This window comes from Leptidea sinapis, chromosome 31 (genome assembly GCF_905404315.1).
Source record: "Leptidea sinapis chromosome 31, ilLepSina1.1, whole genome shotgun sequence".
NCBI lineage: Eukaryota > Metazoa > Arthropoda > Insecta > Lepidoptera > Pieridae > Leptidea > Leptidea sinapis.
The window spans coordinates 1,315,002-1,333,957 of record NC_066295.1 but is presented as its reverse complement, the minus strand read 5'-3'; the positions used below and the strand labels follow the sequence as shown (position 1 = coordinate 1,333,957).

Sequence of the window (18,956 nt, the reverse complement as noted above, 5' to 3'; positions counted from 1 at the left end):
TTCAAGCGAATTCAAGACTGAGGCCGGTGTACGACAAGGATGCATCTTATCGCCATTACTCTTTAACATCTACACAGAGTATATTATGCGCATTGTCTTGGAAGATTGGAACAAAGGAATATCTGTTGGGGGACGCGTGATAAATAACCTCAGATACGCTGATGATACTACCCTTCTCGCACCGACTAGAGAAGATATGGAAAATTTTCTAAACCGTCTAGAAAGTACCAGTCTCCATTTCGGACTTATTATTAACCGAGACAAGACGAAGGTGATGATAGTAGACCGGGCCTAACAAATTGGAACCAACGTACCCTATATAGCCAACTGTGAAGTGGTTCAGAACTATATTTATCTTGGTTCTACTATATCAAGTACTGGAGAATGTGGCGACGAGATCAGACGACGGTGCGCCATCACCAGGTCTGCAGTGGAACAACTGGGAAAGATTTGGAGGGACAGGAGGATTACCAAGAAGACTAAAGTCAGATTGATGAAATGCCTTGTGTTTCCAATCTTTCTCTATGGAGTCGAAACTTGGTCTCCGAGACTGCAGGACCGCTGTAAAATCGATGCATTAGAGATGTGGTGCTGGAGACGCCTCCTAAAGATCCCGTGGACGGCATTTCACACCAATGTATCCATCCTCAAAGAGCTTCGTATTAAAGACAGACTATCGTCAATTGTGCAACTAAGAATACTGAAGTTCTTTGGTCACGTCTCTAGAAATGAGAACTCGATGGAGAGACTTGTAGTTCAGGGCCAGGTGGAAGGCAAGAGAGCACGCGGTCGATCGCCAACCCGCTGGATAGACGCCATCACAAAGGCTACTGAGTCCACCATAGTCCAGTGTACTCGCAACGCCTCTAACCGCCAGAAATGGAAGCACATCGCCAGGAGATCTACCCTCAGAAAGGATGTTGACCCACCGAACACTCCACCATGTACCTCGTCAGCGCAACCACGACCACTCTGACAAGAGTGTCCGACTAAGAAGATTAAAATATAAAATGTTTGAGAAACTTGAATTATTAATTTAATTCTTAGGTGTAACTAGTTAAGTAATTTATTTTGTAGTAATTTTATCACACTTCATAACTGACATTATCTTGCGAGGTAACAAATGGATATTTTACGGTTTTTTGATTGAATTACAGCCTTACGGCAAACAGATACTTCCATTTAGAAATAGAATGAAGCTTACCACTTTTGATTCAGGACATAACACGATATGACTTGGGGATCTTCAAGAAAAAGGATACCCTCAAAGAAACGTGACGCACGCAAATAGCCACCTAATGTAATACAGTAAGTAACAACAAGCAGATGACTGAAAACTCACATGAGCGTCATGTTTTGGAAGTATATTCATGAAGTATTGCGTGACGTTCCAGCGGAGGAAGTTGTACCAGACGGTACCCTGGAACGTGTCCCCTCCGTTGAGCACTAACGAGTCTGGTTCCGCCTCCAGGACCTGCCGTATTGCTGTATACAGTCTGGATATTCCACCGATGCAATCCTCCGTGTCGGGGTTGCAAGTACCGCCCGATACGGATATTTCATCGAAGCTGTTCAACAAAAACATTTTTTAATGAGAAAATTAGAGTATTGAGCAGGCATGAGACGTATGTAGATAAGCAGAACCGTTCTGTACTGCGGTAAGAGGAGTAAAAGAACACAGACTCAAGCTGTTTAAGAAAATTTATTAAATTAGGCGTAATTTTGCGGAAATCCATAATTATTTAAATGTTGTGAGTCTTTCTTGTGCTAGAATTTGGCAAGTCTCCATCTCCTGAGGATGCCTCGTGTAGAGGCGAAACAAGTGTCGAATTGATTGAAGACGAATCTTAGACTAATTTACACTCAAGAAGGCTCACAACATTTGAATACTGAAGCTATTTTTTTATAATTATTTTTTCCATTTTGAAAATGAACACTAGGAAATAAAACATGGTGTTTTAGGTTTATATCTACCTACAAAAAAGCGCGACGCAGTAGATGACCCATCATCATGTTCAGCGGTATCATATCGAACCAGTTAGGACTGGTTATAATAATAATACTTAATAATAATCATGCTGCGACTTACATACGACGACTATATAATCGCACTTCACTCGCAACTCTCGGACATTGAGATGGAATGTCTCATGTCATTAACCTGTACTCTTTATTTCCACCTTCTATATGAAATCAGACTTGTTCCAGAAACAGATGGCATCCCAAGTCACATGCGACATTCCATCTTAATCTTCAGGTTGTCGAGCGCAATGAGATCGTAACATTACGTCGATCACGTTACATTAGGTCTTCGTTCTGTGATATGCAGTCTGGTCGTTTGCTCTCCTCCTACATGAAAAAACGTAGTTTTCTTCAAATATTGCGTTGATTTGTAATAAAAGGTAAGAAAACTTCCGCGCTGTTGTTCTATTCAACCGAGATTTTTTTTAAATGTCTTTCAGCTCTTATAACATTTTAACCAATAAACCATCCATAAATAATACTTCAACAAATTAGACCTGACATTGCACTACGGAAATACAAAAAAATATATAAATGATTTATGTCCCGCCCTCCTTAGCAACAGAAATGACTATTCAGGATACTTAAATAACAGAAAAGCCACAGCTAATGCTAAATGTGTATGAAAGAAAACATTGAGACAATATATAATAATATTAGTATCCGTTTAAGACAGATGAAATCATATTATTATGTGGGCTTCTGTTGTCACTTATCCCGATATAGATAGCATAATTGTATAGGAACTTACTGTGCATGAAAATCATTGTAATGTATTATATTCAACTCGAACAAATCGTCATTCTGTGCTAGAACGATTCCAATCACCAGCACCAACCACGCACAAGACCTCATTTCTTTAATCACCACTAGAATAAACAGTTGTCGTATAATATTGATAAATTATACAATGTGATAAATAATTACAGATTATGATAATTTTCCTGCTATCGATATTACGGCTACATAAGTACCTAATCGCGAATTTTAAAGTTAATCTTAATTGCCAATTAATACCTATATTAATACCTTTACCGAGGACGGATGGAATGACCCTGGTGGCTTCGGCACAGGGAAGGGCGCTGGTTTGGGACGCGACTTGCGTCGACATTCTGGCTCCTTCTCATGTACAAGTTACGTCAGTTGGTGCTGGGGCTGCTGCTTCGACTGCCGAAGACAGCAAGTGTCGCAAATATGTCGGACTCAGTGAGTCTTACATCTTTGTGCAGTTTGGTGTCGAGACGCCTAGCCCCGATAATGTAAAAAGTACTATCTTGTCACCTCAGTAGGGCTTTTGGCAACCCAAGCGTTGCCAGCTATTTCGATCAACGGATTAGCCTAGCTATCCAACGTATTTCTACTTCCAGTATTCTTGGTACGATTCCCTGTAATAAGTTTTAATTTAATGTAATATATTAATTTTACCGAGGATCATTAAATGTATGGCAGATGGTACAGAATGTGAGACCTGTATAATATTTCTGGATTCAATGTGCGGTTTCATCCACATTATCAAGTTCTAATGGCCCCTCCAGAGCGTATCCTACGAAACGCGTGCCTGCATCGCGAATCAGCTGGTGTCCTGCTATTTCATAAGTTGTGACTGGCTCACCTCTAACACTTTGTTTAATTATCTCTTTCTGGACAGTCAGTTTCTGGACTTTTTTTTTAATTATTCTACACAGCCCGAAGATTATTTGGTACTTTAATAAAACTAGTGGTTGCATGCTGCCATATAATATAGCGGAGAACAGCAACGGAGATACAGCAAGATAAAAAAAGATAAGCGAATCTATTGTTACCTACTGTAACCGATGCTCATTGGCAAGTCGTAGACACGTTACAGTCACCCACGCTTGATATTAGCTCTAGTATATTGAATAGTGAAACATTATAAAGATTACAAATACAATTGGTCACGTATTATAGGGCTGTCAGATCGTCTATAAGCTAGTATCTTAGATTAAGGATTGGTCTCCGCTGCGCTCCAACTAGATACCACACTACTTAGCAACAAAAGCTTTTTTTATTACGGTAACTGTTAGATGCTTGAGTGCGTGGCATCTTGACACTCAATGGCATCTTTCAAATTTTATAACATGCGCTTCGTGTTATTTTACATTGAAATTAATAAAATTCAAAATACTTACCTACTGCTGATACGTGATCCCAGTTTCTTTCTTATTTCTTGTAATATTATTTTTACCACGCAACCCGGCATTTTAGTTTCAATTATTAACAATTTTAACTGAACACACTTGGGCGTAGTATTAGTTTCCGCACCTTGCGACTACGCCTGCGGTATCTAGTTGGAGCGCAGCGGAGACCAATCCTTAATCCAAGGCTAGTATATTATAAGTCTATGATGGAACCCAAGTCTCATCTAAGCCTCGTAGCAACATAGTGGAATAGAAAAGTAATAGAAACAAAGGGAATACTCAGGTTCAGTGTTTGTAAATAAAACCAACTTTTACATTTTATTTATTGTTTATTAATGTGAACTAACATTTAAGAATTCTACCATAATAGTGATAATAAATAAAAATTATTAGTGCATTTAAGATAGATAAATAGACAAATCTCATATGAATTAAAACTACAACAATCAAACTTACTTTCTCCCGCCATTTTGGGTATCAACTTCAATTGTCACACTCAAAAGTCAAATATGACATTACAGAATTAAGAGCTTACAACTTATCTAGATACTTCCTTAATAAAAAGGGAATCTTGTTTATTTTAGATACTTCCTGCTAGATATCAGCTTTAACTGGAGTATGATAGTTATCACGAAATGTTATTAAATTTGATAATTGTCATATCAATTTATTACAATTTTATCGCCATTCTTAGTGCAATCTTATTCGAGATAAAGAATAAAACCACTGTTACAATTGAGATTCAAACTGCATTTGACTGTCAAACTGCTATCTTCGAAATTCAACTCATTCTACCTTATTAATAAACGCGATGTAAAGTTACTCCAAGTTTAAAATTACTTCTCCCTGTCATGTAATTCTGTAGTCACAAACGTAAAGTGAAATTACTGCATTGCAAACGAGACATAACGTCTCATGTCTCAAGGAGGCGAGCGCAATTGTAGTGCCTATCAAAATGGGCAGGGCATATCAATTACCATCAGCTGTACGTCCTGCTCTCGTCCCTTAGTGTCATAAAAAAAAGGTAAGATTAAGACAAAAAGTTTTAAATTTGAAGTAACTTCGTGTTTATTAATTATACAGACAATACAAAAATCCACATCAAGCTCCGTGCATCGTAGCCCGTTGTAATTTCGTATCATGTTTCAATGTGACAAAGTCTGCAGTGAGGGACCGAAAATTTAAAAATCAAATTCCGAGCGCATGCACTGACGGAAAAAAAATATTTTTAAACAAAAATGTAAAAAGTCAATGCACTTTGGTTTATCACATTTAAATCATTCCTATTTATCCATACCGCTATGTGTGCTACTTTTCTTATTAATTGGATCTAGTAGCCCAACTATTTTCATGGAACAAGAAGTGACATATGAATGAACCAACGAATGGCACCAAGAGTTTGGACAATAGTGCTCTCAATATTCGATGCGTAAATGGTATTGGTTGGTAACACAGTATACAATACCGTCATTGGTCGAAGTGCAACGATTTTAATAACAATAAAATAAAAAAACTTTTAGTTACGATAAGATTTGTATAATATAAGCCCTTATGTTTAGTAAACAATACATCTAAAACAATAACAAATATTAACACGAAACCAACGACTTAAACTCACTCATAACAAAATAAGACACGAAATTATTCATAATACTGCACAATTAAATACTTTACAATTAAACACAAAGGTAAAATATTATTAAATATTTATTATTTCAACCTCAACTTCTTTTGGTCCTTCAAGCCGGAATTGGTAACGTCACCTTCCCGTGAGGTATTTTCTCTTAGTGAAGATATTAAAAGTATGTAATGTGATTTGATTTAAAGTTTGTATTAAGTCTCAACAAATAAAACTACACATTATAAGTACAACATCAATTACTTAAGCTTTTATATTAATTTAATAATAGCCATAATCTCCTCACAGTTACGTTAATTCAGATATTTTAAACATTTTGAAACTTTGAAACGGCTTCAGAAATGAGAATAAAAAAGCGATTCTAGTTTATTTTTTATCACGTATAGAACAGTTCTTTTATAGAATTTTCTTGCTTACTCAGACATATGTTAACTTGTGTTAAAATATTAATATTTGCCTTACTACTCTCTTCGATTATTAAATTATTGATAAAAGACTACGACAAATTTATATTACTAATTAAAAGTAAATTGTTCTTCATTATAATATATGTGTAAATAGCGTGATAATTACTACCTATCAATAGGCGCAAAGTGCATTTTGCGAAAAAATCGCCTCTACAGATCTCATGACCATAAAGATGCTCGCTTCATCGTACATTAGTATAATATTTAATCTATGTCATGTTAGGCCGCTTCTAACATCGATCTAAGAAGCATTTTAATAGTTATTTATGCAACTGTTGTGTAATAAGAGGTATTAAAACACGAATGTGGGTTTATGATAATATTATCACGTATTATCATTTATGATATTATTATGTGTTTTAATACCTAATTATAAACAGTTGCATACAAGACTTTATCTATACCCATAATATGAATCCCCTATAAAAGATACTAAAACAGTTAGCTTACTGCTAACAATAAAAAAGCCAGTCCTAGTAACCATTACATCATCCAAGAGTGTTGTAATGTTGTACTGAATTTCATTACAACAGTCGTTTGGATCATCCAATCCAATCCAAGTTATTAGGACACTGGGTGTTTTAATGTTGGCAATAAGCTAACTGTTTTAGAATCTTAAATAGAGGATTAAAAGCATTTAAAGATAAATAGACTAAAAACATGTCAATAAATGATTAGTAATTTTGGTAAAACTTTCGTGAGGTCAGCTTCTTACGAGTACGGAGTGCGTGGGTTTACGTTGATCATCTCGGTAGTACTGAAACAAAATTTCATTTATTAAACATTTATTGTAATATATAATAAATAATAATTAAGTAATTCTTATAGTTAAAGTATCTCTCCAAGCTTTGTATAATTTATGGTCAGAATCGACTCATCCCCTTATAACATATCACAGATGTTAACGATTTTATTTACTTTTGTCAGAAACAATTCACCTGTGTAGGGTTTAAAAAAATTATATATAAAATATAAGAACGGGACGAGGCGACATAGTTACAGGAATAAAAAATCGTTGGTGATGATTTATATATTAAAATGTGATACTTCCTGTCTGTAGTTTGGGTGTCCGTTTATTGAAGCGAATGAGAGAGACACAGACAAATTTTGACCAATAGAATTTAATAAAATCTAAACTCCGCCCCATTTCAGTAGTATATCTACTTGTTAAACATTTATAAACACGCCCCGTGATCTAACCGCCCTTTTCATGGAGTATTATCGGCCTAGTTCTGTAGCGCTTCAACGAAAAAGCACAGTCTGAACGAAGCTGAGTGGATAATATTAATATTGACACACTATTTTACACAAATTATCTTGCCCCAAATTAGGCATATAGCCTGTGTTATGGGTTGCAAGACAACTATATATTTAATACAATATACTTACTTAAACATGCTGAGCATGCTGACCATATTACCACCAATTATATAGGTCGGTCTTACAGGGAAACAGGGACGGTAGATAGGTTATATTACATGTGCGAGTGAGAAAGTTAATGGCCGCCATTTTAGATTGGTTCTTTATTGGCAAGGGTTATACTTATGATTGGTGGTGATTTTTGAACTGTAAGCTCGCCTCAAGATGGTGGTCTGTCCCTCTCTAACTTGCGTGAAGCTGTACATAAATCAATTGGTAGTTTCTTCTTTAACTTGCTATTTTACTTATGGGATTTTCCGTTTTTAGTTATTTAACATAATCTGTCTTAATAATAAACGCGGTATAAAGTTACTCCAATTTTAAAATACTTCTCCCTGTCATGTAATTCTGTACTAACAAAGGTGAGATTAAGACTAACGGCCTTACAAACAAAGAATATGCAAAATGTTTACAATATCGTTGACAACACTGTCAATACAATGATAATTCTGAAGTTTTCCGAATGACAAGCTGCCTTGCAAATAAACGCGGGAAACGTTATACGTCCGAACAAACTATTCGTCGGCGAAATGTCTATTGGTAAACATTTTACATATTCTTTGTTTATGCTTAGTTATAACTTTATGCCAATTTAATTTGTAAGGCCGAATAAGTTTTTAATTTGGAATAACTTTACTCTGCGTTTATTAATACAGAATAAGTTGAGCAGGTTTTGCAACACAGGCTATGTTAAGACACATATTCAGTAGTAATTAAAGATTGATAGTGATACTATACACACTTATGCCTTGATCGTTGTTTATGATTTAGATATTGTTTCTTTTTAAACGATCACAATTTGAAAAGTTTGAGAATTTGTTTTGCCATCACTTTGTAAATGAATTGTGTAATACTTTTTAATTGCTGAAGTTGTGGTATTAAATTAAAAACTTTACACAGTTTCTTGCCACTTTTTCTCAGTAAAGCTCAAACATTCCGAAGTGGTCATCAACATGAATAAATTATTTTACATTTATTATTTGCTTTAGTGTAATTCCATTTCATATTCGTTTCGGGCGCTATTTCTATTTTCTCACTAATATTTCACGCATTCGGTCTCTCAATAACTATGCATAAAATAGACAAAATGTACTCTATCATGAACACCACTTGAGACGCCTTCGAAGAATTTCTTTAAAAATAAACTCATGATAAGACAATTGAACCCAGGCTACATACACTTCACAATACATTTATAGAGGATCGTCTACGGCCTTCAACATTCAATTCTTAATAATTCAAATACAAAAAACTAACAATACTAAAAAGTAAATAACTTCATATTGCATTTTACAATAATAACACTACCCGTTTCAAAACCTACTGTTTCAAATTCTGATTACACTACTTACATTACACTACATAGATATTGCTGTTAACACCGCCCTGTGTGTAACTTACGTAGGTCCGCTGTTTGTCAATGGGCCGGAGTCTACGTAAAGCGTATTTGAAACGGCAGGGTTATATCTGTACAATTAACCCAATTAAATTAGATATAAACAATTTGTTATATTTTTAAAGTGATAACCCTCACTTCTGGGATTAATTACACAAATAAAACTGAAAACCTATTAAATTTCCTAATATGTAAATATTGGGGTTGAGCAGGTTATCAACTGTAAAGTAGATCCTGTAGATGAAGCCACAACCTGAGAGTTGAACAAAGCGTAGAAGATTTTATAACGATACGTCACTCGAACGGATGGCTCAGTTGGAAAGAGAGCTCGCAACGAACGCGAGAGGTCGCGGGTTCGATTCCCGCATCGTTCATAAAATTTTGTTTTCAGTTTTATTTATGTAAATTAGATATATTAAAAATTATTCTTTTTCTCTTTATAGTCTGTTAGTTTGTCAAGACCCGAAACCCTGGGACGCGTGAAGGAATCTCAGAACGCAATACTAATGCGGAGGAGTCGAATTATTGTAGCTTATTTATAACAAAATACCAAATAATGTAATGAAATTACTGGGCAAATGAGACTTGATATTTTATGTGTCAATGTGACGAGCGCAGTTGTAGTGCCGCTCAGAATTTTTGGGTTTTTTAACCATCTTGAGCGGCACTGCATTGTAATGGGCGGGGCTGTATCAATTACCATGCTGAACGTCCTGCTAGTCTCGTCCCTTATTTTCATTAAAAAATATTTGACGTATGTGTCCAAGATGCATTATTGTAGTAGATGACTGGGCGTGAGATATGTACCGGCCATGCAGGTCTCTCTTGAGAAATTGTCGCCAGTAGAAACTTGTATTCTATCAAGTCCTCTCTTGAAGAATAGGGAAAAATGAAATTCGTTCAATTTTAACTCCAGTAGACTAAAATTTATCGCGAAAACATAAGTCTCCTTTACGCCATTTCACGTTCACCGCTCTTCGATTGGATATTATCCTCATCATCTGGATATCTTTCATTCCCCGACGGTACAGTTTCCAAGGAACTTTCTGTCACTTCAAGTAGCTTCCTTACGCGGAATTTTCTGGACAATATGCCTTAGATATATAGATAATTTATACGACTAGATAGAGCCTCTTGCTACTACCGATTTAAACAGGCCAGGTTTATTACTTTAGTATGCGTGACATGCCACGCCTTACACTTTGCAATTTGTATGTCACTTTGTGTTAGTGTGCGTGCATTGCAGTGCTCAAAATAGAGGCTAACAGTCAACCTCAAGTTTTTTCGACGTTTTCACCGCTGTCACAGTCTATCTATACGTATAAATAATCTAAGCTTACACTAACAATAAAAAAACCCGAGAGTACGCCTTCCTTAAAGGCCGACAACGCTCCTGTGATGCCTGTGGTGTTATAGAAGTTAATCGGCGGTGATCACTTATCAAGTGAGTTACGACCTCCTCTCCCATAAGAAAAGTTCAACAAATATCGTAATTGGTCGGGTAATATTGACAATAAATCGTTAAAAATACCTACTGGTATCTAAAAGCATTCATCCTTCATTAGTCATTTAATATATTAGAAAACTACTAGAACTAGCAAACATTGTATTGCCGATATTAAAATCGCGATACAAAAGTAACTGTAGATCGTAGATGGGCGAAAATTTGAAGTTGTATGTATTTTTTAATGCTGACTCATAATCAAACAAATTTTAAAAAAATGTCAAAAAAATTAATAACAACACCCTTAACATTTAGGGGGATGAAATATAGATGTTGTTCGATTCTCAGACCTACCCAATATGCACTCAAAATTTCATGAGAATCGGTCAAGCCGTTTCGAAGGAGTGTAACTACAAACACCGCGACACGAGAATTTTATATATTAGATAATGAGAGATTATGACTTTGGCCGACTAACCGATTAGTCGGTTGTAAAGATGCCGACTAGCCGGCTTTTATTGATACTAATTATGTTTAAAGAATTTCAAAGACATAATTTTAACAAGTATATTTCCAATTTGGAAACTGATTACCGAAGAAAAGTTACATTTCGAAATGTATAGACTGGATTATAACATGAAAATATTATTATTTATATATATTATATCGAGTACGATAGTTGCCGGATAGTCGGCTTTCGGCCGTTTTCAATAACCTATCCATCTTTAGTTTAACTTACTCTAGATTTGTCTATCTCTAGATAGATCCCTATATAGATAGAAATCTATCCTTTTACGCTTACTTACATTTCAATAACCTATCGACAGATAGCATTGGACTATAACTAATAATATATATTGGACATAACTATGATAGATAGACATAGATAAGATCTTGTCATTAAACGGTGATAGCAATATATCCGTAACTAGAGATACTTTATTGAAAACGGCCGTTTACCAACTAGTCGGCACATATCTAAAAATAATCTTGTTCTCCCACCTCGATGAAAAGCACACTTTTACTCCCTGGTACGAGGGAGAAAATTGGCCGATTCTCTCCCGGCAAGACGACTTTTGTCCCTCGTACCACGGACTAAAAGCGACCTTTTCATCCAGGTGGGGAAAAAATCGTATACGCACCACGTGAGATAAGTAGGAGATTGCCAACCGTCAATATCCAAATATTTTAAGTTTTTTTAAGTGTTAATCCCGTGATACCACGTGTTTCGCCTCTACACGAGACATCCTCGTGACATGTTGACTCGCCAAACTCTGGCAAGAGACTGAATTAAATGAGCCGGAAACCGCTCTTTTATGCACTCATCCCATGAAATGACGCGCTTTAATTTTGGTCGGCTGTTGTACGTATAACCCCCGAAGAGATACGCAACAATGGTGAAGGGACCAAATTTGTTTGTTCATTCAACAATGTAAATATGTTATTTTTGTGTTTTACTATTTCTAATTGCTTAATGACCCGTCAATATTCCGCGGGTGAGAATGACCTACTTTCCTCCCTAGGTGCGTAATATACTCAAAGCATCAGTAACGAGAAAAAATTAAAAATATGTGATGAATTTGAGAAAACATACCTCTTGGAGCATCTGAGATGTATGACGAGCAAGACAATACCCAGCAGCAGACACAGCGTCCCGACCACCACGTAAGCAACACCCAGGAATGGGTTCTTGCCTCCCAGGAGAGATGTCGTGGAGATAATGAATGATTTTGTGCCGTCGAAGTCTGTCACTGGGTAATCTGAAAATGGTGAAATTATAGACTAATCAATATTTAAATAATAATAATATTACTCAAATTAAATTTATTAACGATGCTGGACTCGAACCCGTGACCTCTCGCGTTCCGTGCGAGCGGAGCGCTCTTCCACTGAGCCAACCGTTCGAGTGACGTAAAGTTCATTCATCTACAGGATATTAGTATATTAGGACCTTACAGTAGATAACCTGCTCAACCTCAATATTTACATAATATTAAGAAATTAACTTAAGCTATTTAAGATTGTTGCTCTTTCAAATAAAACAATTTTTTATTTTTTTTTAATAAACTCTCACTTCTGGGATTAATCACACAAATTAAATTTGAAAATAAAATTTTTGAACGATCCTATTAAATTTATGAAGCCACAACCTGACTTGAACAAAGACATATCAAGATTTATGTCACTCGAACGGTTGGCTGAGTCCCGCATCGTCCATAAATTTTGCTTTCATATTTAATTCGTGTAATTAATCCCAGAAGTGAGCGTTGTAACTCTTAAAAAAATAACAAATTGTTAATAATATTATTATAGTAATATTTACGAGAGAGAGTAATATTTTAGAGTTATTTTATTTTAGTAATATTTCTACAGCATTTTTAAGTCGGTGTCAAGTTAAGCATACTATTCGTACCTAAAGTAATGTTTATATTTCAAATTCAAATTCAAATATTTTTATTCAAAATAGGATTTATAATCACTTATTGAACGTCAAAATCTACCACAATACAAAAGTTATTGAACTGAATAGTAATTAATTTAAGTACACCTGAAATATTTAATCAGTTCTCTTGATTAGGTACTTAAGAAAATATGTATTTTTGATCACAAATCAATGGATAATTATACATTAATAAAAAAACCGTAAATGTACATTACATACTACGACATCACTTATTGAAAGTAAAAAAATACTTAATTTATTCCTCAGACCTGAGAAGAACGGGTGAATGAAACTCGGTGGAATACTTTTTTTCTTAATTTAGTTGCAATCAATTTTATGATTTAAATAGCCTGAGGGTGGTCGCTCCATTCCAAATCTGAGGTATCATTAAGTCTTTGACCACATAAGCTTTTTTTTGTAGTACACCCACAACAGACTAACAAACACGACTTACCCTAGTAGTCGGCAAAACAAGTTTATGTTTGTTCCTGGTCTGACCATGATAATTATCACAGTTTCTGGAAAATTCGCTTATATGCAAACTCATATAACATTATGAGTAATTGATTGAGAGGCAACAATTTTTTTTTTCTCATAATGATGTGTGTTTCACTCTCCCGAGCAAAACAGTTAAGTCCCTTTTTTATGAAAATAAGGGACGAGACGAGCAGGACGTTCAGCTGATGGTAATTGATACGTCATGCCCATTACAATTCAATGCCGCTCAGGATTCTTGAAAGACCCAAAAATTCTGATTGGCATTACAACTGCGGTCGTCACCTTGAGACACAAGATGTTAAGTCTCATTTACGCAGTAATTTTACTAGCTACGGCGCCGTTCAGACTAAAACAAAAAAACGAATACACATTACTGCTTCACGGCAGAAATAGGCGGCCGTTGTGGTACCCATAATCTAGGCGGCTTCCTGTGCAAAGGTGCCTCCCACTGGTAAACTCTCTAAAAAGCCTACAAGCAGCAGTAGACATACTTGCGTGCGTTATAAATATACAATTATTATACATAGTATAACACTCTTTCTAGACAAGTTAATTGAGTATCTAACATACTTTACAAATTAAATTGAAAAAAAAAATCTGGTGAAATTATGGGTGGCCAGTGTTTATAAAATATCGTATCGAGTGTTGACCCTCTTTTGTTCAGTATAAATACTCACTATATTCCACGATAAGTGTGTAGGGTCCGTTAGACAAGCCGGTGCTGAAGCCAACCTCTGTGTGGTCTACTCGCCGGTACAGCTTGCGGAAGGTCGGCAGGGCCGCTGTACGCATCCACACTATCAGATCTTCATTCTGCAATACCAGTTTAATTCTATAATAAACTATATACGTATTAATTCGTAATGAGGGAGCGCCAATACAATTACGCGTGTTTTCTCCTTGTCTCATTGATATCGCACTACTTTTAGAATTCAATTGAACTTTTTGTGGACACGGTAAGATATAATTTGCATTAATATCGGGTGATTTTTTAAGAGTTAAGTTTTTCAGGTTGGCAGCACTGGTTGGTAATGGCGTCCAAACGTCATCTGTCAAAGTGAAAATGAAAATCGTGAAGCGTTCCACATTTTTAATGTGGTCTAGATGAGGGAAACGTGGATCATTTATTCTTCAATTGCCCTTTAACGCAACCTTCTTTGTACAATTTTATACCTCCTGAAATTCTCCGCCCAAGTTGGGCGGGGAATCCCAACTTCCTTTAAATATCTCCTCTCCCTAGTTTTCACTCCTTTTGTATATATTTTGTGTAAATATATTAAAATAAATAAGATTAAGTTGTAAATAGTACTAAGTACTTATATTAATTAATTTAAGTAATTATATTTGTGTATGTCCTTTTTAGTCCTAACAGCAAGTATATTTGTTTCAGGTATAAAAAAATAAATTGTTTCAATCTTAAGCACCGATCACTTCCATTAAAATTAGTAAAAGAATACTCTAAGCTTGGTGGTCTACCTTAACGTGACATTAGCAAACTTGTGGTATACCTTCCACAGGAACCATAGTAGGAAGAATAGAATAGAATAGAATAATCTGCCATTTTATCATGGAAAGACTAACAAACGAGCAACGTTTGCAAATTGTTGAAATTTATTTTCGAAATTCGTGGTCTGTGAAAAATGTGCATCGTTTGTTACAACAATATTATGGTCGTCATAATCGACCTGTTGAATCAACACTTCGTGCTGTTATCACCAAATTTCGCACCAAATTTAGTTTGTTGGACATTAAACCACTCGCATGCGTACAGTACGTACCGAAGAGAATATTGCAGCCGTAGCGTCCAGTGTTAATGAGGATCGTGAAATGTCAATTCGTCGCCGTTCTCAGCAATTGGGCATGTGTTACTCAACCAAATAGAAAATTTTTCGTGTCGTTTTGGGTTTGAAAGCCTATAAAATTCAACTTCTGCAAGAATTGAAGCCGAATGACCTACCACAACGTCTAATTTTTGGTGAATGGGCCTTAGAACATAAGTAACGATGGTTCGTGCGAGAGGGAAGTACGCAGGAAAATTGTCATGGCTAAGAGCGCTTTGTCTCAGCTTGGAAGAATCTGGAGAAATCGCAACATTTCCGTAAAAACTAAGACCAAACTTGTACGGACCCTAGTCTTCTCGATATTTTCGTACGGCGCTGAGACTTGGACACTGAAAGCTGCAGACCGCAAACGCATTGACGCCTTTGAGATGTGGTGCTGGAGCAACATGCTCCATATCCCCTGGACAGCATTTCGATCTAATCTCTCCATACTGCGTGAACTCAGGAACTCCTCGCGATTGTCTTCCGAATGTCTGCGTAGAGTTTTAGAATACTTCGGTCACATCGCAAGGAAGGACGATGGAAACCTTGAGAGGCTCATTGTGGTCTGCAAAATAGATGGGAAGAGGCCTCGTGGACGCAGTCCAACACGATGGTCTGACCAGATCCGCTCCGCCCTCGACTCTACGGTTCACAATGCCTTTCACACCGCCAGAGACAGGAATAGATGGAGAGCGATCATACGTGAGAAAGGGATACAGAGGGGTGGTCACGACCCTCAGTACTGAGGATTCCGACGCAGGGAGGAGGAGGAGGGCCTTAGAACAGCTCCATGAAGATCCACTGTTGTATCGAAAAATCGTGTTCAGCGATGAGGCTCATTTCTGACTCAACGGATACGTAAATAAGCAAAACTGTCGCATCTGGAGTGATGAACATGCCATACAAGAATTACTTTTTTCTTTATAATATTAATACTAGTTTTAGAATTTGTGTAACGGTGTGTTAAATTAATTTGTAACAGAACTTTGAGCAGGCCAGGCATACTGCATCTCATTCTCACCTGAAATCCATTATTGTCCGGGTTGGTATCCAATTCCCAAACAGACTTCCTCCAATTTACGGGTTTGGTGTAGTTTGCGAATGCTGCAAATAATTTACATTAAACAATTACAAACTGGGGCGTACAAGTGTTAATTAGGATAATTTTTAAAATGATCTAACACTTTTAGGTGGGGCCAAAATAAAAACCAGTGAATCAGGTTCTAAAAAAGACTGTAACCTTTAAGTAGCTATTTTTATGAAAATAAGGGACGAGACGAGCCGGACGTTCAGCTGATGGAAATTGATACGCCCTGCCCATTACAATGCCGCTCAGGATTATTGAAAAACCCAAAAATTCTGAGCGGCAGTACAACTGCGCTCATTTCCTTGAGAAATAAGATGTCAAGTCTCATTTGCCCAGTAATTTCGCTAGCTACGGCACCCTTCCGACCGAAACACAGTAATGCTTACACATTACTGCTTCACGGCAGAAATAGGCGCCGTTGTGGTACCCATAATCCAGCCGGCTCCTGTGCAAAGGAGCCTCCCACTCACATACCTCCCAATGAAAAGAATGTAATATTCACACTATCCATTGAACATAGGCTGAATTGTTAAAGTTATTTCTATGTGTAGAAAAAAAATAAAACTCACCTGTCTTGAGGTCGCCAGGTGGATTCCTAAACTTAATCTTTTTATCGGAGGTCCATGCAATGCCGGTCTTCAATACAGGGACATTCACTTTTAGATCTTGCGAGTTCACTGTCAACGTATCTATAATATGAAAGTATAGATTAGATTATCTTATATCCTTAATCGAGCAATTCTTGTATATAATATATAATCTGGATCTCGGAAACGGCTCCAACGATTTTAATGAAACTTAGTATACAGGTAGTTTCGGTGGCGAGAAATCGATCTAGCTAGGTTTTAATTTTAAAGAATGTAGTTTTACCCGTGATTTAATGAGAAACAGCTACAATAACATTAGAATACAAAGGTAAATTTCGACACTATATATAAGACTATAATAGCTCAGATGGGATTGGGTGATCCGGAAAGCAGAAGATCCCAGTTCGAATTCAGATGTCCTATTAGTTTTTTTTGTTCAAGTTTTGTACATTCTTAAAAATCCAAGCAAGGCTCGATCGTCCAGATATTGTTTATTTTATATAAGAAGCCAACGATATATTTAATACAATATACTTACTTAAACATACATAAATACATATAAACATCCATGACTCGGAAACAAACATTCATATTCATCATATAAATGATTGTCCCTTCCGGGATTCGAACCCGGGACCTCTAGCTTAGTAGTCAGGGTCAGGGTCAGTCAGTCGAAATACTTTAAATAAAACACTTTTAAAGGATTAATACGCATGTAATTAATTGTAACTGTGTTTTACATTAGATTTTGCGTAAAAGTTACATTTTCATTATTATACAAATACTATCTTGACTCATTTCAATCGCAGTCTCCCTGAAAACGTGATCTGGAAAGGTCTCGCAACGTCGGGTTAGCTAAAATAATAATGAAAATGTAACTTTTACGCAAAATCTAATGTAAAAACACAATTCCAATTACATGAGTTTTAATCCTTTAAAAGTGACTTCTTATAAAGTTTATTTACACTACACGCATATTATGTCTATTATGAGGTATCTTAAGTGTTAATCCGCCATAAGATTTTAAATAGCTTAAGATAAACTCCCAATATTATTACTTATATTGATTCTGGATTTTTGCAATTTAACAGGTAATTCTACAAATTTTCAAATTATGCCAATAGAAGGAATTAAATAGTGTATAGAAAAACAATAAATTTATTATAGTAATAATAGTAAATAAAAAATCGCGATACAAAAGTAACTGTCGATCGTAGATGGGTAAAAATTTGAAGTTGTATGTATTTTTTAATGCTGACTCATAATCAAACAAATTTTTAAAAATTTGGCAAAAAAAAATGGCGTGGACCACCCTTAACATTTAGGGGGAGGAAAAATAGATGTTGTCCGATTCTCAGACCTACCCAATGTGCACTCAAAATTTCATGAGAATCGGTCAAGCCGTTTTGAAGGAGTTTAACTACAAACACCGCGACATGAGAATTTTATATATTAGATTATCATTTCTATAGGATTTATGCTAGTCATAAGCTTATTACAGATTATTTCAGAATCCTTACTGACTGTGTCAAATGGTAGTCTTGAAGCTCAACCATCTCTCTCTGAGACAACCATGTGAGAAAATGTTTAATTACAACTCCAGTCATTATTGGGAATACTGAAAACGAAATATCAAAGACACAAAAATACATTTGTTCATCATCGCCTCACAGTACTTTAAAATGTTAACAAGCATTAAATACTCTGTTACCGCTTAAGATACGTCAAGTTTCCAAACTAGCCTTTGACCTACCATCAACTTTTAATTAGCGATTCAATTCCGATTCAGTTCAGTTTAGGTACCAAAACTAAATCGCTAGGATTCGTATCATGAAGTGCCTATAACTGAATGGCTTTGAATTGCTTATGAAAGAATGAACGAAAGAAATTTTTCTATGGTCCGTGGTGTGAGAAAGAGATGACGCTGCACAGTCGTTGCATAAGTCTGTCTCTCTTACTCGAAACATATCTG

The 18,956-nt window shown here is 36.0% G+C and overlaps 1 protein-coding gene across 1 annotated transcript in view; it reads right to left on the bottom strand.

Moving 5' to 3' along the window:
• Positions 1-4,490: 4,490 nt before the first annotated feature.
• LOC126974206 (cell cycle control protein 50A) overlaps positions 4,491-18,956 on the bottom strand; it is a 33,431-nt gene continuing 18,965 nt past the window's right edge. The window contains exons 5-9 of the mRNA XM_050821659.1: positions 16,967-17,086; positions 16,332-16,414; positions 14,165-14,300; positions 12,141-12,306; positions 4,491-7,044 (exon numbers count right to left, since the gene is read on the bottom strand). Of these exons, the coding sequence (XP_050677616.1) occupies positions 6,999-7,044; positions 12,141-12,306; positions 14,165-14,300; positions 16,332-16,414; positions 16,967-17,086 (551 nt within the window). The 3' untranslated portion in view covers positions 4,491-6,998. The remainder of the gene's footprint in view (positions 7,045-12,140; positions 12,307-14,164; positions 14,301-16,331; positions 16,415-16,966; positions 17,087-18,956) is intronic.